This window comes from Gallus gallus, chromosome 8 (genome assembly GCF_016699485.2).
Source record: "Gallus gallus isolate bGalGal1 chromosome 8, bGalGal1.mat.broiler.GRCg7b, whole genome shotgun sequence".
Classification (NCBI taxonomy): domain Eukaryota; kingdom Metazoa; phylum Chordata; class Aves; order Galliformes; family Phasianidae; genus Gallus; species Gallus gallus.
Genome location: NC_052539.1, coordinates 20,477,466 through 20,502,515, shown reverse-complemented (window position 1 = coordinate 20,502,515; position 25,050 = coordinate 20,477,466). Strand labels below are relative to the sequence as shown.

The following is a 25,050-nucleotide window of genomic DNA, read 5'->3' as shown; positions in this document are numbered from 1 at the left end:
GGGGGGCTGCCAATGCCCCCTACGGGGTGTGCGTACCCGTCCTTGCAGGGGGCACCTACGGGGAGCGTGCCCATCCTTGGAGGCGGCAGCTATAGGGCGACGCTGTCAGGTTCGCTCCCGGGACGCCCATCCCCTGGGGCGCCCGTGTGGAGGCCGCCTACCCTCGGCGGGGGGCGGCTGTGGGCTACGTACGCCTCCTTAGAGGCGGCTGCCGTAGGGCGATGCTGTGGGGCCGGCTGTGGGGATGCCCACCCCGTGCCGCTCCGCTCCCCCCTCTCCCCGCGGCGGGGGCGGGCGGTGCGTTGCGGTGACGGAGGGGGGGGGGGGGGGGGGGGGGCGCGGGGGGGGGGAACCCGGCGGGGGGGTTCCGCCGTGTGTGGCCGCCGGCGGCGGGCGCTGCCGTTGCTTAGCAGCGGCGATGGGCGCTGCCGCGGCGGCGGCGGCCAATGGGAGCGGCGGCGGCGGCGCGGCCCCGGCGCCCCCCGCCCCCGCCCTCCCCTTTAGAGGCGCGGCGGGCGGCCGCCGGCCCAGAGCCCTCCGCACCGGCACCGCCGCTCCGCCGCACACCCGCGCCCTCCGCGCCCATGGGGGCCGACGCCGCCTCGCTCGGCCCCACATAACGGGGCTGCGCGCCCCGCACAGCCGCCCCGCCATGCCGGCCGAGCCCCCCCGCTCCGCTCCTCCGCGAGCCGCCGCCGCCGCCCTCCGCAAAGCGCTGCCCGAGGTAAGCGGCGAGCATCGCCCGCTCCGCCCCGCACCGCGCCGTGCGGGTCCCCCCGCTGAGCGCCGCCGCTCCCCGCAGGGCCGCGGGGCCCCGCTGTGGCTGCGGGCCCGCTTCCAGGCGCTGCTCTTCGCGCTGGGCTGCCGGATCCAGCGGCACTGCGGGAAGGTGCTGTTCGTGGGGCTGCTGCTGTTCGGGGCGCTGGCCGTGGGGCTGCGGGTGGCCTCCGTCGAGACGGACATCGAGCACCTCTGGGTGGAAGGTAAGCGGCCGTGCGGGGCGGCGCGTGGGGCTGAACCCGCGCGGGGCTGAACCCGCGCACGTGTGCCGGGAGCGGAGCGCGCTCCCACGCGTGTTTGCCCGTTGGCTTTCTCGGTCGGTTGTGGTTTTTATTTTTCTTTTTTTGCTTCTTTCGCCGTTTTCCCTTCTTTCTCGCGGAGCATCCCCACGTCCCGCCGTCGGGCGCGGGGCGCGGAGCGCCGCGGGAGGCTCAGCCCGGAGCACATCCCCGCTCCCATCCCTTTGTGCCCCCCGCGGCGCCCGGCCCGCTCTCCGTCCCACCGGGGGGGCCCCGCGGGCGCAGCGCCGGGGCAGATGTTGCCGAGCGGAGGGTGTCAGCCATCTTAGCGCGGAGCTGCCTCCTCCCCCACGCCCCGCTCCCTGTGTGGTCCTCGGCTCCTCTTGGATTCGGTTCAACAATAGAAGCAACTTTGCTCTCCCACCCCCTTTTTTTTTTTTTCCTTTTCTTTTTTTTTTTTTTCCTTCCCCTTCCTCGGCGCTCAGCACTCCCGCACAGCCCCCACCTGCTCCCCGCACCCTCGTGGCGCTCCTCCCGCACCGCTCCATCCATCCATCCATCCATCCGTCGCCCTTTCGCCGTGCCGTGCGGCGGTGCCCGGAGCGCTCCCGCTGTGCCTCCCGGGGTCGCGGGGGGTCTTCGTGCTTCTCTGAGGCTGCAGCCGGGGGAGGGCTCGTTGCTGTCGTGGGGGGCGTTGGGATGGGGAAGGAGCCGGGGTGGCGACGGCGCCGCGTTCGTTCCTCGCGGCGGTGCGCGTCCCGGTGCCGTCGGTGCGGGCTCGGAGCGGTTCGGTGCGCGGGAGCTCCCCGCAGCCCCGCGCGTCGGCTCGCCATCCGTCGCCGCCCCGTGTGTCCGCAGCCATCCCTGTCCCGAGGCCGTGGGCTGCGGTGTCACAGGTGCAGGAGGGCGCACCGTGCCGCCGCATCCTGAGGCGGTTTGGTTTTTTGGCTGCTTCTGGGATTTCTCTGCCGGCCCTTCCCCGGTCGTTGTGCGGGGTGGGTGTGTGTCGCTGTGCTGTGGGATCGGTGCGGGCAGCGTGGGGCTGGTGGAGAGGTGCGACCCCAAAGCGGCCGGAGGTGCGGGATGCTGGGAGCTGGGTCCTGTGCAGAGGTGTCTGCAGGGACACGGTCAGCCCGTTCTGTACAGCACTGAAGGGACACGGTGTGTGTGCAGGGAGTCTCGATCCCATCGCCAGCTCAGGAGTAGGGTGGCTGCAGAGCAATGTTCTTCGGGAGCTACTTTGTACCTTCCCATGTGCCCTACTATGGACAGGAGGTGGGACGCAGCGTGGTGATGCTCCAACCCAAAGCCATTGCACCCAGGCGAGGCCCAGGTGGGGCTGATCCTCCTGCAGGAGGCTGTGGATGGAGCCGTGGACCTGTGGGTACACAGTATCACTGTCCCCATAGGGAGATGGGTTGGGCAGCCCTTGGGGGCTGAAGGTGTGCGTGTGTGGGGGGAGGGGGCTGTGCCCCCCGTAGGGGAATTTCGCAGCCTGGGTGCAGTCCTGGCCGTTGTGGGGTCCCTTATCCTGGCTTAGGGGTGTCCCAGCGCTGGGGGATGCTGGTGGCGCCTGCAGGGTTGCTGCATGTTCCACGTCCCAACTTGGGAGATGGGAAGAGGCCGTGTGTCACCCCATAAATTGGACTCTGCTGTGGAAATGTTCAATTAGGTTCCTCCGAAGCAATTAGCCGTTCGCAGGCTTTGAATCCCCGTCTCGCGGCGAGTGTTGGGTTACCTCGAGACACCTGGCAGCTGTTCCCGGCTCTCCCAGGGCGCTGCGGGGCCGGGGAGGCAGAGCGCTGGGTGGTGAATGGCGCTGCCTGATTTATGGGGCTGAGGGCTGGTTCAAAGGAAGGCCGGGTTAATTCCTAACCGGAACAGCCCCGCGCTCCCACAGTACCGCAGCAGACCCCGTCCCTTTCCCGGAGGGGTCAGGGATACCCTAAATGTGCTGCAGGGCTGAGGGGTGGAGGTGGATGCGTGGAATGGGGGTGAGAGGGGCATTTCCCTCCCTGTTCTCACGAAGATGAGATAATATTATATATATATATGTTTTTTTCCCCCAGCCCTCCCTGGTGGCTTCCGTCCTTCCCTGACCTCTACCATAGGGTTTGGCACAGGGTGCTGTCCCCCCGCCCCCAGCACCCAGGGAGATGGCACCCACAGAGGGAGGGGGGGGTTGGCTCCAGGCAGCGGAAAGCCACAATAAAAGCAGAGAGTGGGGATGAAAGGCCCTCCCCACCCTTCTGTGCCCTACGGCAGAGAGAGCTGTGCCTGCAGCCTTGCTTCCCACGCTGCTGCGGGACCCGAGGGGGGGGTGGGGTGGGGGCTGTGTGGTGCCTGGGTGGGCATGGGGAGAGGTGGGTGGTCCCGCTGCTGCCGGGTGGGTTCGGGGGGCAGGAGGTGCCCACATCACTGCTCCGTGCCCGGGTGGTGGCACTGGTGGCGCTGTGTGGGGTGAGAAGAGGTCCCCGTTGCTGCCGTGCGGCCCCTCCTGAGTTCTGTCTGAGTCCGGGCCCCTGTACCCCATCTGGGCATGGGCTTAGGGTGCATCCTTGAGACCCCATCCCTGGGGGCTCGGACCTGCACGCTGCTGCTGTGGGGTGCTGGGTCGGTGCTCCCACTGTCCTAACATCCAGCGGTGGGCTCTGTGTGCTCGCTCTGAGCCAGCCCTACAAGCACTGTTCCCGGGGACTCGCTGTTCTGGGGGTTCAGCAGGGGCTGCCTCTGTGCATTTCCCTCTGGGACGCTGCTGGGAGCTCCCTTTGCTTTCCCTTCGCCTTCCCTTTCCTTGTCGACGCTCTCGGCTTTTTTTTGAGGGGGGGAGGGGGGGGGGCTGGAAACTTTTGCTAATTAACCAAAAAGTCCCGGAGACCTCAGATGGCTGCGGTTATCCGCGTGCGTTCATTTCTCTTCGCTGCTCCGCTCAGACGTTTGTGTCGCCCCGGATGGTTTGGGGGCTTTTCCTTTAAAGCCGTCCGTATCCGCGGCGCTCGGAGGGGACTCTGCCCCGTTGGGGAGGGGGCGGCGCGAGGGACCCAGAAGAGGTTTTTATTCTCTGCCTCTCCCTCGGGCCTGGAAAAGTGGTCCGAGTTCAAAAAATTCATTTCTTGCCTGAATGAAGCCAGCAATGTGGAAAAATTTCACCATTCAGCGCGGGATGAATGTATGTTTCAACCACACATTAAGTGACATTAGCAAGCAGTGGAGTGCCTAATGTGGCCATTTTTCACAGCAGCCAACAGAGGGGGTGATTAGCATAATTAGTACAGGCAGCCCCATACATATGGAAATGGCAAATGCCTAAATGCCAACACCAGTGGAAATTTATGTCAATGCTGACAGGAGTCTGAGCGCTGAATGGTCCCCGCCTCAATCCCCGCTCCCCCTTTTTGGGGGTCGCGCTGTCCCCTCGGTCCCGGCCGCGCTGGGAACGGATTTGGGGGTAATAAAGACATTAATTTGGCTGCGCCATAAACAAAGCCGGCTCCCCGTCCGTGGCCCCAAGCCGGCCCTTTGCTCCTCATTTTTTTTTTTTCCTTTTTTTTTTCTTCTTCTTCTTTCAGTTTTTCGCATCCCCTGCGCCGGGTTTTGGTGGCAGGACCCTCTCCTTTGCCGCGTTTACTTCGGGAGCGCTCCTATGGGGTCGGAGCGGGGCTGCCACCCCGCGGGGGCACGGGGCCGTGTTGTGACAGGACGGGGCCGCGGGGCTCCTCGGGAGGCCGGGACAGGTAAAAATGGCTCTTTCAGCACGCCCTGAGCGAGACTTCCTCCAGAGCAGCATGGGTCCTTTCACAGCTCCCTAATCCAGCTAATCCGCCCCACAACACTCCCAAGGTGGCCTCCGGCTGCTGCGTGCCTGGCGGCACGGGGATGGCGCGTCCCTTCCCCGTGTGCTGCGGGACCCCCTGCCGTGGGGTTATGTGGGGCAGTGCTCAGGGTGGGGGGGATCCCGTACCCGTTGCCCTCCCCCCCTTTTTTTTGGAGGGGGGGTTCACGTATGGATCCGGAGCGGTGATGCGTTGCGTCCGTACTGCGGTGACGGCGCTGTGTTGTGCTCTCGTTGGGTAGAGGGTGTGTGGATATGGGGATGCTGCTGGAGGGGTGGCTGTTTCTGGAGGAGGGTCTCGGTGTGATATTCCTCATCCGAATGCTGCTCTCCAGCTCTGCCCTATAGGATGTGCCCCAAAAAGGATCCCTTTGCTGGGGGTATGGCTGCAGCTGGGGCGAAGCTGTGCCAGACCCTGTGCCCCATCCAACATGCTGTGCCCCATAGCCCCGGGCCTGTCTTCTGGGGGCCAAGCGAGGACGTGCTTGCTGCCTGCCTCCCTGCTCACCTGAGCAGTGACAGCTTCTGGCAGTGCCTGTCTGTAGTGCGGTGCCATTGCTGGTGCCCAAGTGTCCACCCACTCTTGGAGACACGGCATGGACTCTGTGGCAGTGCATCTCTTAAGGGGCCACTGCCTTTCTGCAGTGCTTTCTGTTTTCTTCCTCGCTTTTATCCCCTTTGGCTGTGGCAAATCAGTGTGGGGCTGTCCCCACTGTGTTCCCATGCTGATGTGCCTATCTAGGGGCTTGGCACAGGGTCTGCTGCCCCCAGACCCTCCAACCGATGTCTAAGGTGGTGTTTGGCCCTGTGGCTCACCATGGTCTGGGGGAAGCCACCACCCCGGGTAGCTCTTTGGGTCTTTGTTCCCCGTCTGGTCAACCCCTGAGGCACAAACTGGTGCCCCTGGCTGTGGGTGAACCACTGCCAGGCTGTGGGGAGCTTAGAGGGTGGGTGGCTCAGGCAGGGTGGCCAGGGAGGAGGCAGGGAAGCTCCTGCCCTATAATCTAGCAGTGGATGCCATAATTACGGGAGGGCTCCCACAGCACGGCCCATGCGCACAGCCTCCCACGGTGCTGGGACCCCTCTGGGCACCCCTTGGCCACCGTGTCCCCCCCCCCCCCACGTGTGCCATCACCACCAGCCTGCGTCCCCATCCCGTGGTACCCAAACCTCCATCCATCGCACGGAGGATGCAGAGCGCCCCAGGAGACATCCATCCCTTTGGGGAGCGGGCTGGGATGCTCATCGCAGTGCCGGGTGTCTGATTGGAACCAGAGGGCTCTTCGCATGAAAAAGCCGAGGGCTCCCTTTGTTAATTGGAGTTTAAAAAAAAAAACAAAAAAAAAAAAACAAAAACAAAAACCAAACCAACCCCAAATTTACATCCAGCTCCCCGTAGCCGCTCTCATTGTTGCTGTCATGGCGTTCTGGCCCCCTCTGCTTGGTGCGGGGCGTCCTGCTCCGTTCCCAGCCCGGGGACGGCCGTGTGCCCGTTTGAAGTGTCCCTGGCAGCCCGGCGCGCGCTGCCGTGTCTTTTCATGTTGCTCTTTGCTTAATTAGGGTGTTGGAATTTGAGGCTTCCTCACTGCCTTTGAAGCTTGCTGACGGCTCGCAGTGCCCTGTTCCAAATTAACACTAATTACAAGGGACGGCTTTTTATTTTCTCTCTTTTTTTTTTTTTTTTTGTGGGAGGGAGGAGGGGGCATCCTCTATTTTTTCCCCTCCCGCGATGCAGGACCCCACGCCCCCCCCTTCAGCTCCATCCGCCCATCCATGTGGGTGGCACAACCGAGATCAGAGCAACGGTGCACCCCCCGGCCCCGACCTCCCACCCTGCTGGGAAGGGACGCTCCCCCTGTGGCACCCTCCCCCCCCCATGTCCCCAGCCCTGGGCGCCGACATCCCCTCTGTCACACGCACACAAAGGCTACAGCCGTGCCCCCCCTTCCTCCCACTGCTCCCCCAGCCCTGGCACAACCTCCATCCCAAATGGCATCTGATGGACACCAGCTGCTCCTCAGCCAGGCCAGGAACAATAAAGGCACCCCCCCCCCCCCCGCCCAAAAAAACAAGGAAAAATATAACAAAAAAAAAAAAAAAAAGAAAGAAAAAAAAAGTCGACCCATATAATAAGTCATTAAAAGGGGAAGATTCTGCTGCTTATTTGCGGTCTTGCTCTGGCCTCCTCAGTGCTGGCCGGAGGCCAGGCCTGCCGGGCTCCGGCTTTGTGCCCAGGGAGTGTCCCGGTCCCGGCATGGATGAGAACTGCGTCCCGGCATCGGGATGTGCGGTGTCCTCAGAGGGTGGCACCGGGGTGGGGGCTTCATCTCGGGTACCCCATGGGTTGGGAGCTGGGTGCTATGGGGTCTGTAATATAGGGCTGGAAATAAAGTCAGCGTGTTCTGCTGGGAATGTCGGTTGCTGGAACTCTTGTACGGAGTTTAAGGATGACTTCCTGTGCCTTGGAGGTGCCAAAAGGGCCTCCGGTGCCCTTCTGTCCCCAGGTGCTCCCAGAGCAGCTCTGTGGGTCGATCATCTGCTCCAGGTGGGAGGGGAGGGGATGTGTAATGTCCCCTTCCTGCTGCCCAAGGGGATTTTCCAGGCGAGGCGAAGCCAATGAGCCGTGGGGACGTGTGGGATGGGATGGGTGCACGCTTTTGGTGCGTGAGTGCATGGAGATCTGAGCAGCTGGGAGACCTCCATGGCAAGAGGTTCCCCCAGGTTTGGTGGCATATGGGGACAGTTCACATTCCCGGGTGCCTCTCGGTGGGTGCGGTGCTGGGACAGAGTGTCGGTGGCCCCAATGTCATGGCCTTCCCCCATCCTGCAGCGGGCAGCCGGGTCAGCCAGGAGCTCCGCTACACGAAGGAGAAGCTGGGCGAGGAGTCCGTCTACACGTCCCAAATGCTGATCCAGACCCCGAAACGCGAAGGGGAGAACATCCTGACGCAGGAGGCCCTGCAGCTCCACCTCGAGGCGGCCCTGGCTGCCAGCAAAGTGCAAGTCTCGCTGTACGGAAAGTGAGTCCTGCTCCAGATGGGGTGGGGGGTCAGGGACTCCCGCGGTGCCCTGTGTCCCCCTTTCACCCTCCCGTGGCACGGAACCAATCGTCAGCTTCTCCTCCTGTTGCAGATCGTGGGATTTGAACAAGATCTGCTACAAGTCAGGCGTCCCCATCATTGAGAATGGAATGATCGAGAGGGTGAGTCCTGAGCGCGGCGCTGAGCGGGTCAATGGGGGCAATGGTGCCATGGGACTCCCAGCCCTGCGCATCTGCCCGCTGAGAATGGAGCAGCAAGTGGTAAAAACCCATCCGCTGGGAGTGTGCAGCCCTCCAGCTCCGTGTGGGGGACACGGATTGGGGCCGGGATGGGAGGTGGCGGTACAGGCAGGTGTACAGGGCAACGGCACAGTGCATCCCTCCGACCCACTGCCACTCTCCCTCCTGCAGATGATCGAGAAGCTGTTCCCCTGTGTGATCCTGACGCCGCTGGACTGCTTCTGGGAAGGGGCCAAGCTGCAGGGAGGCTCAGCCTACCTCCCGTGAGTGCATGGGGGACACCAGTGGGGGCCCTGGTGGCACACGCCCGTTCACCCCCAGCCCTGGGATGGGGACAGTGAGGTGCAGGTGCACGGGGCTGCTCGCTGCGTGCTCGTCTCTCCGCCCTGGGTGCTTTTTGGTGGGGCCTGGGGAGGCCCCCTGCATTCCTTCTGTTTACAGCCGTGTTTGTCCGGGAGAGCCCGGGCAGCCTTGTGCATTGTCAGCAAACGCAGCCCCGCGCTTTCTCATGCTAATGCTGCTCTGAAAGCTGCCCATTGCCAACCAGATGAAATAGTGGCCTTATTCAGGGATGGGAGGAGGGGGAAGGGGCCTTAGCGTGCCCAGCCAGCACTGGGGGGGTGGGGGGGGGAGCTGTTTGGCCCCCCCTTAGACCCTGGGATTGTGCATCCCAGCCTGGCCGGCAGCGAGCAGCAGTGGCACTGTCTGCCGCGGGACTGGCATCGTCCCCGTGCTTGGAGACAACTCAGGGACCACTCAAGGATCTGGACGAGGGGTGGCAGCAGGGCACCTCCCCGCAGCGGTACCCATGGGGCAGCCCTGGGACTCTGTCCCCTTTTTAAGGCTCTGAGGGGTGAGCAGGGCGGGAGCTGGGAGAACAAAGCGTGGCAATCTGTGGAAAGACAAAAGGATTTGCCCTGGCTCAGTGAAGCAAGCAGAGCAGATAAAAGGGGCTCTCTTTGGAAGTGGCAGCGGCTCTGGTTGGTATGTGGGAATCTGGAGCGCCCGGCTCCGGCCCAGCCAGCCTTCATGAATCATTGGGCTGCGCTTCTCCCCAGGGCCCGCACTTGCTCTGGGCTTTTTCTTTCCCTTTTTGCAGCTCTGGACTGGGTTAGCTGGCTTCTTATGGTCTGTCCTCTCTCAAAGAACTACTGGGGCTGGGACAGAGGTGAAGCCTGGAGCGGAGCATCCTACATAGGCAGCAGAAAAAAAGCCCATTTCTTGAACTCCCATCCTCGCTCCCTGCCCTGACCCTATAGCAGACCCCGAAACCTGAGAGTAGAATGGGCCCAACATCCCCTCCCCACTGCCTCTATCAAGATGTTATCCCGCGGGCAGTAATTGCGCTGACTGCTTGCAGGGAGTGGGGCGCGCGGGGCCGCCTGCCCCCCTTTGTCCCAGCCTAACAGGATCAGGCACGCTGCTTGACTCAGGGCACGGCCCGCTGCGCCGGAGCTCGGGGATGCTGCGGGATGCACTGAGGACTGATGCTTCCCCCCCCCCTCCCCAGCCCTGCCGTCGGGGATGTCGGGGTGCTGACCCCATGCAATGGGGTCTGGGGTGGGGGGTTTCAGCATCGTCCCGTGCCGCTCTCTCCGCAGGGGCCGTCCTGATATCCAGTGGAGCAATTTGGACCCTTTGCAGCTGATGGAGGAGCTGGGGCAGTTCACATCCCTAGAAGGCTTCAAGGAGCTGCTGGATAAGGCTGAAGTGGGGCAGGCTTATATGGAGCGGCCCTGCCTGGACCCCCGGGACCCCCATTGCCCCTCCAGTGCCCCCAACAAGCAGAGCCAGCAGGTGGGTGACAGCCCAAGGGGATTGGGGTGGAACCCGGGGGGCTCACCGTCCTTTTCCCATGTCTGACACTGCCTTCCCTCCTCTGGCAGAGCCCCGACATCCCGGCGGAGCTCTCTGGGGGCTGCCATGGGTTCTCCAGGAAGTTCATGCGCTGGCAGGAGGAGCTGATTTTGGGCGGCACAACCAAAGACTCCCAGGGCAAGCTGCTAAGGTAAAGGCTGCAGTGCAGGATCACTGGGTACGGCATGGGGTCCTGTAGTGGTGGTGCTCTCATCCAGCACCCAAGGGAATGCTTTGGCAACGGAGACAGTGCTTTGGAACAAGGCTGGGAATAAGAGGGACAGATTCTGGGGGGCTCTGGGGGGGCCCAGGACACGGTGCTGCAGCCCTGATCCCAACAGAATGCTCTTGTGTCTCCCCAGTGCTGAGGCCCTGCAGACAATGTTCCTTCTCATGAGCCCCCGGCAGCTGTATGAGCACTTCAAGGATGACTACGAGATCCATGACATCAGCTGGAGTGAGGAGAAGGCAGGTGCTATCCTGGAGGCCTGGCAGAGGAAGTTTGTGGAGGTGGGCACCAGGAACAGCTCCCCTCTGCCCCAGTTTCACACGGCCATGGGTCCCAGCACCATGCTTATGGTCCAGCGGGTCCCCAGGCGATGCTCACCCTTTGGGTCCTGTTATGGGGTGACACGTGTCCTGGCTCTGTCTAATGGGATGTATGCCATGCAGCTGGCACAGGACTCCATCCCACCCAATGCCACGCAGAACATCCATGCCTTCTCCACCACCACGCTCAACGACATCATGAAGTCCTTCTCTGACGTCAGTGCCATCCGAGTGGCTGGGGGATACCTCCTCATGGTATGTATACTCCCCTCTGTCCATCTCCTACTCCATCCCTCCCTGCCCACTGCCTCCTTGCTAACCACTGTACTCCTCCAGCTGGCCTATGCCTGTGTCACCATGCTGCGCTGGGACTGCTCCAAGTCACAGGGTGCCGTGGGCCTGGCCGGGGTCCTGCTGGTGGCCCTCTCTGTGGCCTCTGGCTTAGGGCTCTGCTCACTGCTCGGGATCTCCTTCAATGCAGCCACCACGCAGGTAGATGCTGAGGGAAGAGCCATGGGTCCCCTTGTCCCAAATGGTGGCTGTGTCCCCGTGCTGACACTGGCTGCTCTCTGGCAGGTGCTGCCCTTCCTGGCCCTCGGCATTGGTGTGGATGACATGTTCCTCCTGGCTCATGCCTTCACCGAGACCAGCCAGCACATCCCCTTCAAGGTGAGCACATCCCCTTCAACTCAGCCCAGCCCTGGGATGCCCTACTGTTCCCCACAGTCCCTTGTCACTGTGTCCCTCTGTGTCCTGCAGGAGCGGACAGGAGAGTGCCTACGGCGCACGGGGACCAGCGTGGCTCTCACCTCTGTCAGCAACATGATTGCCTTCTTCATGGCTGCCCTGGTGCCCATCCCCGCCCTGCGTGCCTTCTCACTCCAGGTATGCTCTGCATCTGCTGGGGAGTGGTGACCCGTGTTATGGGGTGGGAAGAGCCTGGCTCTGACATGTCCCTCTGCCCGCAGGCAGCAGTGGTGGTGGTCTTCAACTTCGCCATGGTGCTGTTCATCTTCCCTGCCATACTGAGCCTGGACCTGTACCGGCGGGAGAAGCGTCGCCTCGACATCCTCTGCTGCTTCTACAGGTAGCAGATCTCTGCCAAGGATGGCGCGCAGGACCCTCATGTCCCACCCAAAGCAGTCCCGTGGGCAGCCCTGCTCATTTCCTCACCACCGCCTCCTTCCTCTTCCCGCAGCCCTTGCTCCTCACGGGTCATCCAGATCCAACCCCAGGAGTTGGCCGATGCCAACGACAACCATGCCTCCCACCCATCCCCCTACGGCCACCCCGGCGTGGCCACCAGCACTCAGATCACCACCACCGTGCAGGCCTTCACCCAGTGCGACCCCTCGGGCCACCACATCGTCACCGTCCTGCCACCCACCTCCCAGGTGTGCACCTCGCCCGCCGTGCTGCTGCCGCCTGCCGACCCGTTGGGCTCGCAGGTCTTCACCCCCTCCAGCTCCACGCGGGACCTGCTGGCCCAGCTGGATGAGGCCAAAGGCGGGCGCGAGTGCGTGCCGCTGCCCTTGTGCCGCTGGAGCCTCTCCGACTTTGCCCGTGAGAAGTATGCCCCACTCCTGCTGCGGACCCAGACCAAGGTGAAGTTGGGTGGAGATGTGAGGTTGTGCGATGCAGCATGGTGGCATGAGGCATTGGTTGACCTGTTGTCCCTACAGGTGGTGGTGGTGGTCCTCTTCTTGGCGCTGTTGGGACTGAGCCTCTACGGCACCACCATGGTGCATGACGGGCTCTACCTGACAGACATTGTGCCGCGGGACACCAAGGCTCACGCCTTCATCTCAGCCCAGTTCAAGTACTTCTCCTTCTACAACATGTTCATTGTCACCAAGGGTGGCTTCCACTACCCGGGTGCCCAGGCCGCCCTGCTCAGCCTGCACCAGGCCTTCAGCACCGTCAAGTACGTGGTGCGTGAGGGCAACCATGACCTGCCCAAGATGTGGCTCCACTACTTCCAGGACTGGCTGCGAGGTAAGGGGCATCCCCAGGGCTTCACCCCAACCTTTCTGCCAAGAAATACCTTCCTACATGCATAGCATCCTCTGGAGCCCCCATGGGCGGAGGGGGGGGATCGTGTAGTGTCCCCACAGTGCCCCAAGGGATGCTCACCCCATGCTTTGTCCCCAGGGCTCCAGGCCACCTTTGACAGAGACTGGCAAGCCGGCCGCATCACCCATGATAGCTACCGTAACGGCTCCGAGGACGGGGCACTGGCCTACAAGCTCCTCATCCAGACTGGCAACAAGAAGGAGCCTTTCAACTTCAACCAGGTGCTTGGGGATAGGGCTGGGGATGGAGCAACAGGGCTGTACCATGTGCCGTGCCCACCACTCTTCTAACCATCAGCCCTGCCGCCCCCTTAGCTGACCACACGGCGGTTGGTGGATGAGAATGGCATCATCCCCCCAGACACCTTCTACATCTGCCTGACGGTGTGGGCCAGCAACGACCCCCTGGGCTTCGCTGCCTCCCAGGCCAACTTCTACCCGCCACCGCCTGAGTGGATCCATGACAAGTACGACACTACGGGCGAGAACCTGCGAAGTGAGTGAGCGCCTAGTGGGGTCCCCATAGCCCCGAGCATCCCCTGGCATGGGGACACTGCTCCCCGCCCCTTGAGAAACTCCCAGCATCCCTCATCCCATGGGCATCCCTTAATGGAGAGGCATTCCTGCATCTTCTTGCTCTGCACTCTCCGTTCCCTACACCCCAAGCATCGCTCTGTACCCCCAGCTCCTTGTCCCTAGCCTTGTGGTACCCACAGAATCATAGAATGGAATCATTAAGGTTGGAAAGGACCTCTAAGATCATCCAGTCCAACTGTCCACCTACCACCAATATTGCCCACTGACCACCTCCCTCAATGCCACATCTCTATGGTTCTTGAACACCTGCAGGGACAGTGACCCCACCACCTCCCTGGGCAACCTGTGCCAATGCCCAGCTACTCGAGCTGGTGCCCAGGCGCGTATCTTAACTGCACTCATGTGGAGTCTGTTTCCTCCGTGCTACCCTATGCTCTCCTCCCCAGTCCCGGCAGCCCAGCCGCTGGAGTTCGCCCAGTTCCCCTTCTACCTGAGCGGGCTGCGTCGCACAGCCGACTTCGTGGAGGCAATTGAGAGCGTGCGGGCCATCTGCCAGGAGGCGGCCCAGCGCCATGGGGTGCTGAGCTACCCCAGCGGCTACCCCTTCCTCTTCTGGGAGCAATACATCGGCCTGCGCCACTGGTTCCTGTTGGCCATCAGCATCTTGCTGGCCTGCACCTTCCTCGTCTGCGCCCTGCTGCTGCTCAACCCCTGGACGGCCGGTATCATCGTGAGTGTGTGCCCTGGGTACCTGCTTCTTGGGGATGGACGCCCATGTGGAGGTGGTGGTGGGTGGAGGACAGCCGTAGTGGGAATCGGGAATAAAATCATAGAATCACTGAGGTTGGAAAAGACCGCTAAGATCACCTAGTCCAACCATCAACCCATCCCCACCATGCCTACTAAACGCGCCACTCAGTGCCACATCTATCCTGATTTGTAAGGATATTCCTTATGAAGGGGATGGAGAGCATCGCCCAATAGATGGAAAAAGAGACACCCCAAATAGAGCAGAAAGGGACAATAGGTTGAGGACACAATCATCCTATTATGGTTTGGGTCGGGCATGGCCTGCACTGGAGCCCCCCCTCACTGACCCCTCTGCTCCCAGGTCTCTATCCTGGCCATGATGGCGGTGGAACTGTTTGGCATTATGGGGCTGATGGGCATCAAGCTGAGTGCCATCCCTGTGGTCATCCTCATCGCTTCAGTTGGCATCGGCGTGGAGTTCACTGTCCACGTGGCCCTGGTGAGCAATGGTAGACCCCTGCCTACTCATGGGGCACCCCAATTCCACCTGTGGAGCCAGTGACCCCCTCACCCCATGGCGATGAGCCCTCTGTAATCCTCCCACCTTCCACAGGGCTTCCTTACAGCAGTTGGGAGCAGGAACGTGCGCTCAGCCGCTGCCTTGGAGCACACCTTTGCCCCTGTGATGGACGGCGCCGTCTCCACCCTCCTGGGCGTCCTCATGTTGGCCAGCTCTGAGTTCGACTTCATCATGAGGTGAGGGCTGGGCACCCCATCTGACAGTGCTGGGCGGCAGTAGGGCTGGTGGGGGCAGTGAGCCCACTCAGCCCTCTGCCTACCCTACCTGCAGGTACTTCTTTGCGGTGCTCACCATCCTGACGCTGCTGGGGCTGCTCAACGGGCTGGTGCTGCTGCCCGTCCTGCTCTCAGTCATCGGGCCACCCTCTGAGGTATGACCCCCATCCCAAGCCCACATATCCCACTGCTCTGTGCCCTACCTTCACCCATCCCTGCCTTATCCAGTCCTAACCTCACCCCACACACCTACCTCAGCCTTCCCTTTACCCTGTGCCGTCACTCTTGCTTTACCCTATTCCTTCTTTGCCCCATATCCAGTTGTCTCATCCCTGCTTGACCCCATCCTTGCGTGTCTCTGACACCCCTTACAACATCTCCTCTCTCCCCAGGCATCTCCTGTGGATAACGGCCCCCGCCTGCCCCCTACAGAGCCAGTGCCCCCGTGCCTCGGCCCTGGGGGTCTGTACATCCGCCGTGCCCCCGCCTGGCCTGCTGCCTTCACCGATACCTCAGACACAGAGTGCTATGGCGACGGTGGGGGGCCAGGCAGTCCCCAGGGACCCTTCGTTGTGCCTCCTGCCCCGGCACACATTCTGCTGGAGGCTGGCAAGGACCCCAGCTTCCCCCGCATCACTGTGAGTGTCTCCATGTGTCCGTGTGGTGGTTGGATGGAGCTGAGGGGTGGGGACATGGGGATTGGCAGGGTGGTGCCAGAGGGGATGCTCAGCCCCCCCACCTCGCTCCTCCCTAGGTGCTGAAGCCCTACAAAGACAGCCCGGAGGTCCAGGGAAAGAAGGAGCAGCCCGTCCCCCAGCCTGCAGCCTCGTTGCCTTTTGGGGAGCCGTGCCCCACAGTGCTCAGAGACTACCCACACCCCACGGCATTGCCTCGGCCGGGTCAGCCCTGCTCCTCCAGCGCCTGGCCAGCCTCTCGGGCCCCCCTGCCAGCCTACAGCACCCACCTGCAGGGCCCCGCCGGCAGCTACACCACAGTCACAGCCACCGCTTCGGTGACGGTTGCCCTGCACCCCACGCTGCCTGGCTCCTACCCCAGCTTTGGCACCGAGACAGACAGCCTGGAGGAGCCCAGCGCTGTGCCTGACTCCTTTGAGATGCAAAGCCTGGGACGCCATGGGGCAGGCACCCGGCGCTAGGTGAGCTGGGGGCACGATGCCCATGTACCCCCTTGTCCCTGGTGCCAGCTGCCGCAACAGTGGCCTCATGCTGCAACAGTGCTACTGGGTGCAGGTGCTGTTGCATAGCATAGGGCTATGGTTTGGGTTTGGGGGACCCAGCTGACCCCCTGCTGTCTCCCCGCAGGTCACCAGCTCCATGGATGGCACCCAGGCTGGCAGCTCCCAGCGTGGCACAGAGGGTGCAGAGCGGGCTCGCCCGTGTTGTGCTGCTAATCGCCCCAGTGGCGATGCTCCGGTCTCAGCCGAAGAGGATCGGCCCCCCCGTAGCCCCACACCCAGGCTTGGCAGGGCAGGCTGGCATTCCTATGCAAGCTGTGTGCAGGCCACGCTGTGCCAACAGGGCCGTGTCTCCCCACGTGCCTTGGGGTCACCCTGCGCCTGTGCTCCCCAGAAATGGAAGCACTAACTCCCCCTCTGTTTCTGGAGCTGCTGGCACAGGGGGCGCAGCGCCCGGCCCTCTGCCCTGCCACCTCCCTCCAGGGGGCCACTGCCTGCTCCCCATCACCTCCTCCTGGGACCCCCCCCCCCGGCCACCTGCTGGGCTGCCTTACCCCTGGTGCCCCCCTGCCCGATATGGCAGGTGCCCCGGAGCCGTGGGCAAGGCCCAGGATAGGCATCCCCCACCTTTATTTATTTGCAAAGGGAAACTATCTATAGAGAGATATATATTTTTAAGCTTATTTTAAAAGATTTATTTCTCAGCCGAGGGCCTTGTCAGGCTGCCTGGGGTGGGGTAGCGAGGGGCAGCCCCATCTCCCCCCACCCTCTCTGTGCCTCAGTTTCCCTACCAGTGAGCACAGGAGGGACAGAGCTGGGGGCCGTGCCGGGGAGCCTATTGCTGGATTTGGGGGGGGGGGGGGGGGGGGGGGGGGGGGGGGGGGAGGGGTCCTTGGGGTGCTCCTCGCTGTGCCAAGCCCCTGCGATGTCCCACCATCACAGCTCTGCCCGGTGTAGGGCACCCACACTGCCACCGGCCTCATCCAGCTGGGAAAGCAACTTTCTTGCCCCGTGCCCATGCAATGGGGCCGTCTCCCCCCGCCAACCCCCATCCCCATCCCGGGCACCGTCCGCGCCGTTACCCAGCACTTTAACTCCAGCGGTGTTGCTGTGCCCACTGCCCTGGCCCCCTGACACTGCCGCTGTGCTGGGGTGGCCCTGGGGTCCTCGTCCCCGTGCCAGGCGTGGGCACGGTGGGCAGCCCCCCCCCCCCCAACCACGCCATCTAAGTTATTTATATCAAAGAGAGCAAAGGTTTATTTTTGTAGTTTGTACAGGCGGTAGTGGGGACTGAAGGTTTATTTTTAAAGAGTAAATATATATATTATATATAAATTATGCGCTGCGTCTGACCCTGCCTCCTGGGGGGCACAGCTCGGGGGGGTGGGATGAGATGTACACAGCTGTGTGCGCAATGGGCTGTGCAAAGCGGGGCGGTGGTGGTGGTGGGGATTTCGCAGCCCAGGCAGTGCTGGACGTGGGGCCGGGCGCTGCCTCATGCCCTGCTGAGCCCCTTCTCCATCTCCGCCATGCGGGGGCCCTGGTGCGCTCCTGTAGCACAGCCCTGCTGCCAGCGGAGGGCAGCACTGCCCCAGGGAAGGATAGGATGCGGCTGGGATAAGGTTCAATGGGGGCTCATCCTGTGCCCCCACCCCATCCTTGGGCTGCCCGAGCCCCGCACCAGGACGATCCTCCTATCCTGCTCCGAATCTGTCAGGCGGGGAAAAAAGCGCTTTATTGCTGCTCCAGGAGTGCTCGGCACCTAGCAGGGGGCGCTGCTGCTCCAGGGGGGGCAGGAGGGAGGCACGGCCCCTACTTGCTGTGTGGGTCCAAGTGGCGGTGGTGGTTGCGGGGCCGTGTGCCGTGCCGGGGCCGACAGAGGTGGGAGGGCACCCCGCTTCCATGCCGCAGCGCGTGGGACCGCCAGGCTGCCGCAATGCTATCCACCTGCCCAGATGGGGATGTCAGTGCGCGTACCCCAAACCAGCCCCGTGGCATCCCCAAGAAGCAACGGGGCACCCCACAACTCACTGGGATGAGCAGGTCGCGCTGGTTTTGGCTCTCCAGCGTTGCCAGCTCGCTGGGTGCCAGCAAGGGCAGGCGCAGCTCCTGCACGGGCAGAGTGGCCACCTCGGGTACCGGGCGCTCCAGGACAGCCTATGGGCCATGAGGGGTGGATGGTTGGAGCAGACACTGGGGGGGGTTTGGGAAGGTGCCCCCCGTGCTGTACTCACCGAGCTGACGTGCGCCCACTCCCGCACGGCTTGCACCAGGTCCAGCTCATCTGCAGCCAGGTGGTCGCTGCGCAGCACCCGTGCCAGCACCGTGTCAGACAGCTCGTGGAAGCCCCGTGTCCGCACCACTGCCTGCGAGTGCGCTGCTTAAACCAGCACCCACCTACAGCCCTCGCGCCAACCCTGCCTGGCCCCTCAGGACCTCCCCCAGGCCATCCCCCAGCCTGGCTTCCAGCACCTTCTCCCAAAAAAGCATTTCCTCCCCAGCCCCAGCCCCAGCATCCTTGTTTCCCCATTCCCCTACCCCATGCCGTGTCCCCATTTGCTCCGTTTCCCCCTGTAGCCATACCATGGTGTAGCTCTCAATGAACGCCAGGCAGTGCTGCTGGAGATCTGCCTGCCCGTAGGTCACTGCAGCCTGTGGAACAGCAGGGACACCCGTGAGGGCCCCCAGGGCAGGAGGGACCGCCCCCAAAGCCCTACGGAGAGTCCTCCCCATGCTGCCAGCCCTGAGGTGCTCTCAGGGACCCAGGTAAGGAGAGCAGCTCTGTGCAGGGTGCCAGCACGTGGGGACAGGGCACCAACTCTTAGCCAGCCCAAGGCAAAGGGTTTGGTGGCTCCAGCCAGCCTCAATTCTAAGCAGAAACACCCAAGCTCCCACAGTCACTCACAGACATCACCAGGCCCTAGGTGGACATGAGGTTGGCCCATCCTCATCTTTTCTCACCAAGGCTCAAGGTTGGCACGTGGCCCTCTGAGGTGTACCCCACGTGCCTCCATGCAGCCTGCCCTGTAGCCACCATTCTCTGCTGCAGCAGGAATCTGGGGGGGCTTTTATCCTCCCCTGGGGCAAAGCTTACCCCTAGGCTGGCTCTGCCCGTCTGTACCCTTCTCAGATCATCACAGCATGTCCTCGTCCCCTTGCAGTGACAGTCTGTGCATGTGGGGTATGTGGGATCTCACAGTGTCACCTCCCCCACGACCTCTGGGACCAGAACTAACGCAAGCCAGTGGGCAGAGCAAAATGTTTACTTCAGGTTTGTTTTGTTCTGGGGTTTTGGGGTTTTCTGATTCTTTCCTCTGAGCTCAATTTAGCTCTGTTTATGCCACGGTGGTCAGGTACCACGTGGGACGGGAGCTTCTGCTCACCAGGGCCAGCATCTCACCCAGGGGCATTGCTTTGGTGGTGCCTGTAGGATCAGGCCTGGGTGCGTGGGGTATATCATCTCCCACCCTTGCCATAGGAGCACGAGGCAGCACTCCCACCAAGCAGTCACGGGGCCTCCCAGCTACTTCTGGGTGGCCCAAGTCTCAGCAGAGTTTTGGGAAATGGTCCCAAAATCCATCCTGGGGAATTTTATCTGGCCCTATGGAGGGGAGCATGGTCCTGGGGACATTGAGCTGTGGGGCTGTGGTGGCCCACACCAGTGTGACATCCCCAAGGGACAGGGCAGCAGCTGCGTAGGAGGGAAGGGGAATCCTGCCCCGTCAACCAGCTCAGACCCCAAAATAGCAGAGTTATTTTTACCCTCTGTGACACTTCTTGGGAAGTTGTCACTGGCTTTTCCCTAGCACTGCAGGCTGATCCTCACCCTGCAGGTGGCCCACAGCCCACATGGGGGACCTGAGCACCATCTCTGCTGGCCACATCAGAGCCAGGTACCACTTACCTGCAGGGCCTCGCAGACCTGCTCCACACTCAGCGTGTCCTTAATGAACTCCACACAGAGCTGCAAGGTGAACGGGAGAGTGGGCAGGCAGAGCAGGGACCTCAATGCCATCCCCATGATGCTCAGCATCCCGAGCCCCCAGGTACGGGACATTGGATAGGGGGAGGAGGTGCCTCCAGCCCCATGGGGTTTGTAAAGTATGGGATGGGATGAGGGAAGAGGGTTTGTGGCAGAGCACTTGGGCAGAGATTCAGCTATGGAGAGAACCTGTGACGATCAAACCCCGGCCAACTACACCTCCTGGGGAGGGTCACCCAACTTTGGCTGTGATCCAGTACTGCCATGGGGACACTGTTGATGTCCCCATCTGTGGCTGCTGGGTGACTCCAGCTCTCCCTGCTTGGAGAGGAGCATCTGTGGCTGCAGCTCAAATGCAGGTGGGACACAGCCAGAGGGGCTCCCTCCTGCCCACCCCAGGGACATAAGCCATGTGGGGACAGAGGCAGTTCAGGGCCCCGGGAAACCCAAAGTGATGTGATCTGTGGGGAGGAGCCATCTGCTGTAGCAGAAGGGCCCTGAGTCATCCTGCAGCCGGGGACAGAGGCAGGGGCTTCCCTGGCCATCACTTGGTCGCTTGATCCCCACCTTCACACACATCTACCAATGAAGGCACTTGCTCTGGGGATACCCTTGCTGGATGGTGCAGATCCCCAGCTCTACACCTCACACCTCTGCCCACGCGGTGCCACGGCTAGGGTCTTGCTGAGCAGGTCATTATGAAATACGAGCCTGCTCTGGCAGCTCTCACATCCTCAACAAGCTCCTTCCCCGCCGCACTGCCGAGGGAGGGGAAGTCCGGCAGTGATGTGTGGGTCACGCGATAGGCCCAGCCATAATTCAGGAATGACGTGTCCCAGCTGCCCAAAGAGCTCCCTCCCCTTGTCCCGCTGCCCATCCATCTGCCTGACTGCATCCCTAATGGAGCCCACCAGCTCCCACCACTCCATTTTGCATTCTGCTGCCTCCCCAAGGCCTCCCAGCCCACAGCGGCCCTGAAGGGTGTCCAGTGCTCCCCAGAGTGGGACTTTCCCAACAACGTCCTCCTGACATAGCCGGAAGGCACCCGAGAGCATTGGGGCTTTCCTACCGTCCTTTGTGGGGTGGGAGATACGTGGTCCCATGTCCTACCAGGGGATTTCCCCCAGCTCTGGCTGTACTGGGGTGCTCCTCAGCATGGGTGCATAGAGGACTTACTATTCCAGGTCTAAGCAGGGTCATACCTTGCACAGGTCCTGCAGGCCGTACTCCACCGATGAGGTCAGCACCTCCAGCACCTATGGAATCACAAAATCACAGAATGCCCCAAGCTGGAAGGGACCCACAAGGATCAGAAGGCAACTCCTGGCTCCACGGCGGACCACTCAAATCCTATATCTGAGAGCACCGTCCCCTTGAATTCTGGCAGCATGGGGCCATGACCACTGCCACGGGGAGCCTGTTCCATGTCCATCGCCTTCTGTTACAGAACTATTCCCTGATATCCCAACACATGTATATGTGTAAAACTCATATACATACACTGGGCATAGCAGCTCAGGGACCACAGGGATGTATCCGCCTTTGTCTATGAAAGCTCTGGGCTAGGAATGTTGGGGAGAGGGACTGCTGCAAGATAGGACAAAAATGGAGCTTCTCCTCTCTGATCTATCCTATCATCTGATATCCCAAGGCACCTGGGGAACATGACACCTCACAGTGCTGTGCTGAGGCTCCACACACTCATTGCACGGATGGCCATCCCCTCCCTAGGAGGGACAAAGCTCCCCTCCACCCATTAATCCCCCCATGCATCCCCCCCCATCCCCACTCACAGTGTGGCTGTTGAGGGTGACGCTGTTAGTGTAGAGGAACTCAATGACAGCTAGGAAGACTTCTGGCTGTACATTGCCCAGGATGAAGGGTCCCTGGGGTGGGACACTGCTGAGGGGGTCCTCATTGCTCGTCAGCATCCCCCGGAACGCCTGGCAGCGGCACGCCAGCACACAGCGATGTGCAAACACCTGCTGCTGCTCCCGGCCCACCACGAACGTCACATCACTGCTGGGGAGAGAGGATCATGAAGAACAGGGAGAACACAACCCCAGGGCTGGGACAGGGCACAGGGTGGTGGCTTCGGTGGGGAATGGGCACTGTGTGGGTTTATTGTGAGGCATGGGGTCACACTGCCTCCCTGATTCCCCCAGCCCCACAGCCTTTGTGCATCGCGCTGGCTACAGTCCTGTTGTCTCCCTGTCCTCTGTTCTGCTCTTCTCCAGTTCCAGTAGGGCAGCAAACCTGACCCCCACAGTGATCCACTGCAGATGAGGACACCTGGCCCATCCCAGGTCTGGAGATGTGAGCAGAGCCCTACGAGTCCTCCATAAATCCAGCAGCAAAGTGGACTGAATAGACTTCTCCATGGTTGCAATCTACGGGGCAAGGAGGAGGAAACGGGATGTGGAGTGCAGGCTGTGAGCGATGGGATGGAGGTTGCAAGCCATGGGGTGCAAGATCTGGGTGCAGGATAGAGAATGAAGGATGCATCTGGTGCAGGATGAAGGTCGGGGGGTACAGGGGGCAGATTTGGGGTCACAGAATGCAGTACAAAAGCTGGAGGATGCAGGGTGTACGATGTGGTCCGGGGATGGCCAGAACCCCTCAGCCACTTCCCTGGCACTAGGGTCTGTGGGGTTTTCACTGGGATTTCTCTTCTGGGTGGCCAACACAGGATTTCCTGTGATAACGCTGATGTTTCTGCCAGGTTTTGGCATGAGATGGGCAAAGGGGACCACACAAGTTGGCCACCCAGCTCCACTCTGGGCAGGAACACTGCCAGGGCCCCTGTGGGGCTGTCCCCTGCCCTATGGCCATGGGGTGCCAGCAGAGGTGTGATAGGAAGCACGGCTGAAGCCAGAATGGAGAAAGAGCAGATACAGGAGTGGGGAACGGCACAAAAGCCATGCGGAAGCCATGCACGTCCCATAGGCTGCCAGGAGCCTCCCAGGGGAAGGCCTCGGCATGCTGGAGGGGAAGATGGAGGCCCCCCGGCCTTCCCCCTCACCTGAACTGGGGGTTGTTGACCAGGGAGCGGAGAGCAGCGGTGAAGGCGGCCGCCTCACCATGCAGCCGGGCCGAGCAGGAGCGGGCCATGGGGAGGACGGCGGAGGAGGAAGGCGGGGAGGAGGCAGGCCTGGGGAGGAGGCCGCGGCGTCACGGCCCATTGCTAGGGAAACGGGCAGGCGGGCGGCTGGGCTGGGAGAGGCATGGGGGCCGAGTGAAGGGGAGGCAAGTGGGGAAGCCCACCCTTGAGCGTGCTCTGCAGCCCGTGGGTCTGCGTAGGAAAGCGGTGAATGCAGGCAGAAGGAAAGGAGCTGAGTCCAGCTGCCGGCGTGCTTGGCAGCGCGAGCCAGCAGCAAGCTATAAATACCTCCGCCAACAGATAGATACACAAAGGCCGTCTCCACTTTCCCCAAATAGATCTGCAGTCGGGGCAGACAAAGGCGCATTGATGGGGAGGCCGGGGCGTACCAGCTGGGCTGGGCTCCACGCAGGGAGAAAACCCCACTCGGCTTCCAGCCAGAGCTGCCCCAACTCGGGGCACGGGTGCAGCAGGACCCCCAGCACAACGTGGGGCTCGGCTGCCCCACTGCTGTGCTCAGTGGGTGCCCAGCCCCGGGTGTCTTGGGAGAAGGGGTGCTTGGGGATGAAATCTGGGGGAAAAAAAACATCAAACCTTCATGCAGCTGACAGCGGGGTTCACGCAGCTTTTCTCCATCACAAGGTGGTTTTTGGGGTGTCCAAGAAGAGAAGGCAATGCTGCGGGGCAATGTGTCCCCAGTCTGGCTGCAGTCCAGGCTGCAGCTGGCAGCGAGCTGTGGGGGAAATGGGACAATGGGGCTGGGCAGGCAGCAGGAAACAAAGAGTTACGGTGCCATGGGGAGTTTCAGTGTCACGTAGCAACCCTTCACGCTTCAGGAGCTGAACAAGCTGCAACCCCGGGGGACAGGTGGGTTCTGGGCAGCTGAGGGGCGAGTGGGAGTTGAGAATTCGGGGGGGGGGCTAGAGGAGGGGCTGCTTGCCCAGGGCAACGGTCTCAGAGATTCTTCTCCCCTCCAGACCGCCCGTATGGCTGAGCAGCCATCCCTAGAACTGGCGCCATCCACGCAGGTGACAGCTGAAGATGGCACTGAAGCCCCTCAACCCCGAGCCACCCGCCGTGGCTCCCAGCCCACAGCCCCAAGCCGGGGCGCAGAGGAAGGCAAAGCCCCGCAGCTGCTTTCCCGTCGCAGCTCCGTGCTCAGCACCCTGCTGGGCCCCCCAGGCAGCCGCCGCAGCTCTCTGGGGGCAGCCCCGGGGGGCAAGAGGCCCTCTGTGGGGCCCTGGCTCCTCCACAGCCGTGTGAGTTTCACAGGGCTCCCACTTTTCCAACCCATTCCGGAGACCCACCTGGAAAACACCTACAGGATGAGGCCGGAGGAAGGCTGCAGGTTCAACGCAGGGCGGGTGCAGCGGGTGCTGGAGGGAGCCCTGGCAGGGGTGTTGGGAGGCACAGCCTACAGCCCCCAGGGCAGCACGGTGCTGGTGCAGAGCCTGGCTGAGCTGCTGCGGAGCCGGGCAAAGGAGGTGGTGCCACCCCGCTACAAGCTGGTGTGCCATGTGCTGCTGGGCCAGCAGGGCCAGCAGAGCATGCTGGTTGCCAGCCGGGCACTCTGGGACCCTGAAAGCGATAGCTTCGCCTCTGCCTCTTTCTGCAATGCCTCACTCTTTGCTGTTGCCACAGTGCATGGGGTTTACTTTGAGTAGAGGTCACCTCCCCCAACTTGTGCTCCACCTGCAGCCCTACAGGGCTAGTGCAAATAAATAACTTTGCACTAGGCCTGGCCTTCACTGTGTAGATTTAATGGTGGGGCATGTAGGGAGCAGAGCGAGGATGCTTGGATGCTCCTTGGTTTGGTAGGCACACTGCAGCTTGCAAGACAACCCACGCTGCAGGAACCACAACTCCAAATTTGGATTCCGCTTCTTTATGCCAGAGGTCAGTGCAGGCAGCAGACCAGGGCTGTGCCACGGGAGGACACTGAGCAGCCCAGCCCCTTTCCCACACTGCAGGCTGCTCCCAGGAAGAGATGGCAGCAGGTGACAGATCATGTTCAAAGCAAGGCTGCAGAGCAGGATTAAGTCCCTCCTCTTTCCTGGCTTCACTCCCAGCTCACATCCCATT

At 62.1% G+C, this 25,050-nt stretch overlaps 3 protein-coding genes across 7 annotated transcripts; 2 read left to right on the top strand and 1 right to left on the bottom strand.

Annotated features, from left to right (window-relative positions):
* The first annotated feature begins 376 nt into the window (after positions 1-376).
* PTCH2 (patched 2) lies at positions 377-17,224 on the top strand. Of its 2 annotated transcripts, XM_025153073.3 has the most exons (24): positions 377-724; positions 803-983; positions 7,682-7,871; positions 7,984-8,053; positions 8,303-8,394; positions 9,733-9,928; positions 10,018-10,139; positions 10,351-10,498; positions 10,661-10,792; positions 10,874-11,029; positions 11,114-11,206; positions 11,297-11,422; positions 11,506-11,624; positions 11,736-12,141; positions 12,220-12,532; positions 12,689-12,831; positions 12,925-13,105; positions 13,593-13,876; positions 14,258-14,395; positions 14,510-14,652; positions 14,747-14,846; positions 15,084-15,329; positions 15,446-15,847; positions 16,014-17,224. In XM_025153073.3, exons 1-23 carry the CDS (start codon positions 419-421, stop codon positions 15,845-15,847), a joined length of 4,287 nt encoding a protein of 1,428 aa, XP_025008841.1. In that variant the 5' UTR covers positions 377-418; the 3' UTR covers positions 16,014-17,224. The 2 variants fall into 2 exon arrangements, with proteins under 2 accessions (XP_025008841.1, XP_025008840.1); XM_025153072.3 differs by having other exon boundaries at positions 377-983.
* On the bottom strand, positions 16,750-24,761 carry BTBD19 (BTB domain containing 19). Of its 4 annotated transcripts, XM_025153075.3 has the most exons (11): positions 24,276-24,761; positions 23,563-23,701; positions 23,133-23,308; positions 21,662-21,887; positions 21,071-21,124; positions 19,791-19,850; positions 18,470-18,538; positions 18,121-18,252; positions 17,918-18,043; positions 17,703-17,833; positions 16,750-17,596 (listed from the first exon to the last, which is right to left on the bottom strand). In XM_025153075.3, the coding sequence occupies exons 2-11, from the start codon at positions 23,602-23,604 to the stop codon at positions 17,581-17,583; spliced, it is 1,032 nt and encodes a 343-aa protein (XP_025008843.2). In that variant the 5' UTR covers positions 23,605-23,701; positions 24,276-24,761; the 3' UTR covers positions 16,750-17,580. The 4 variants fall into 4 exon arrangements, with proteins under 4 accessions (XP_025008843.2, XP_025008847.2, XP_046800813.1 ...); XM_025153079.3 differs by lacking the exons at positions 23,133-23,308; positions 23,563-23,701; XM_046944857.1 differs by lacking the exons at positions 23,133-23,308; positions 24,276-24,761 and having other exon boundaries at positions 23,563-23,719.
* Positions 23,698-24,705, top strand: TCTEX1D4 (Tctex1 domain containing 4). The gene is made up of 2 exons (XM_004936734.4): positions 23,698-23,835; positions 23,946-24,705. The coding sequence occupies exon 2, from the start codon at positions 23,955-23,957 to the stop codon at positions 24,630-24,632; it is 678 nt and encodes a 225-aa protein (XP_004936791.2). The 5' UTR covers positions 23,698-23,835; positions 23,946-23,954; the 3' UTR covers positions 24,633-24,705.
* Positions 24,762-25,050: the final 289 nt, after the last annotated feature.

Excerpts from the sequence above, each read along its gene's own strand:
- PTCH2 (XM_025153072.3), top strand. The coding sequence starts at position 419 with ATGGGCGCTGCCGCGGCGGCGGCGGCCAATGGGAGCGGCGGCGGCGGC. Across the intron at positions 11,030-11,113 it reads TCAATGCAGCCACCACGCAG|GTGCTGCCCTTCCTGGCCCT; the intron begins GTAGATGCTGAG and ends GCTCTCTGGCAG. Across the intron at positions 13,877-14,257 it reads CCTGGACGGCCGGTATCATC|GTCTCTATCCTGGCCATGAT; the intron begins GTGAGTGTGTGC and ends CTCTGCTCCCAG.
- TCTEX1D4 (XM_004936734.4), top strand. The coding sequence starts at position 23,955 with ATGGCTGAGCAGCCATCCCTAGAACTGGCGCCATCCACGCAGGTGACA.
- BTBD19 (XM_025153075.3), bottom strand. The coding sequence starts at position 23,604 with ATGGAGAAAAGCTGCGTGAACCCCGCTGTCAGCTGCATGAAG. Across the intron at positions 18,253-18,469 it reads TCATTGAGAGCTACACCATG|GCAGTGGTGCGGACACGGGG; the intron begins GTATGGCTACAG and ends GCGCACTCGCAG. Across the intron at positions 17,834-17,917 it reads AGCGCGACCTGCTCATCCCA|GTGGATAGCATTGCGGCAGC; the intron begins GTGAGTTGTGGG and ends CCATCTGGGCAG.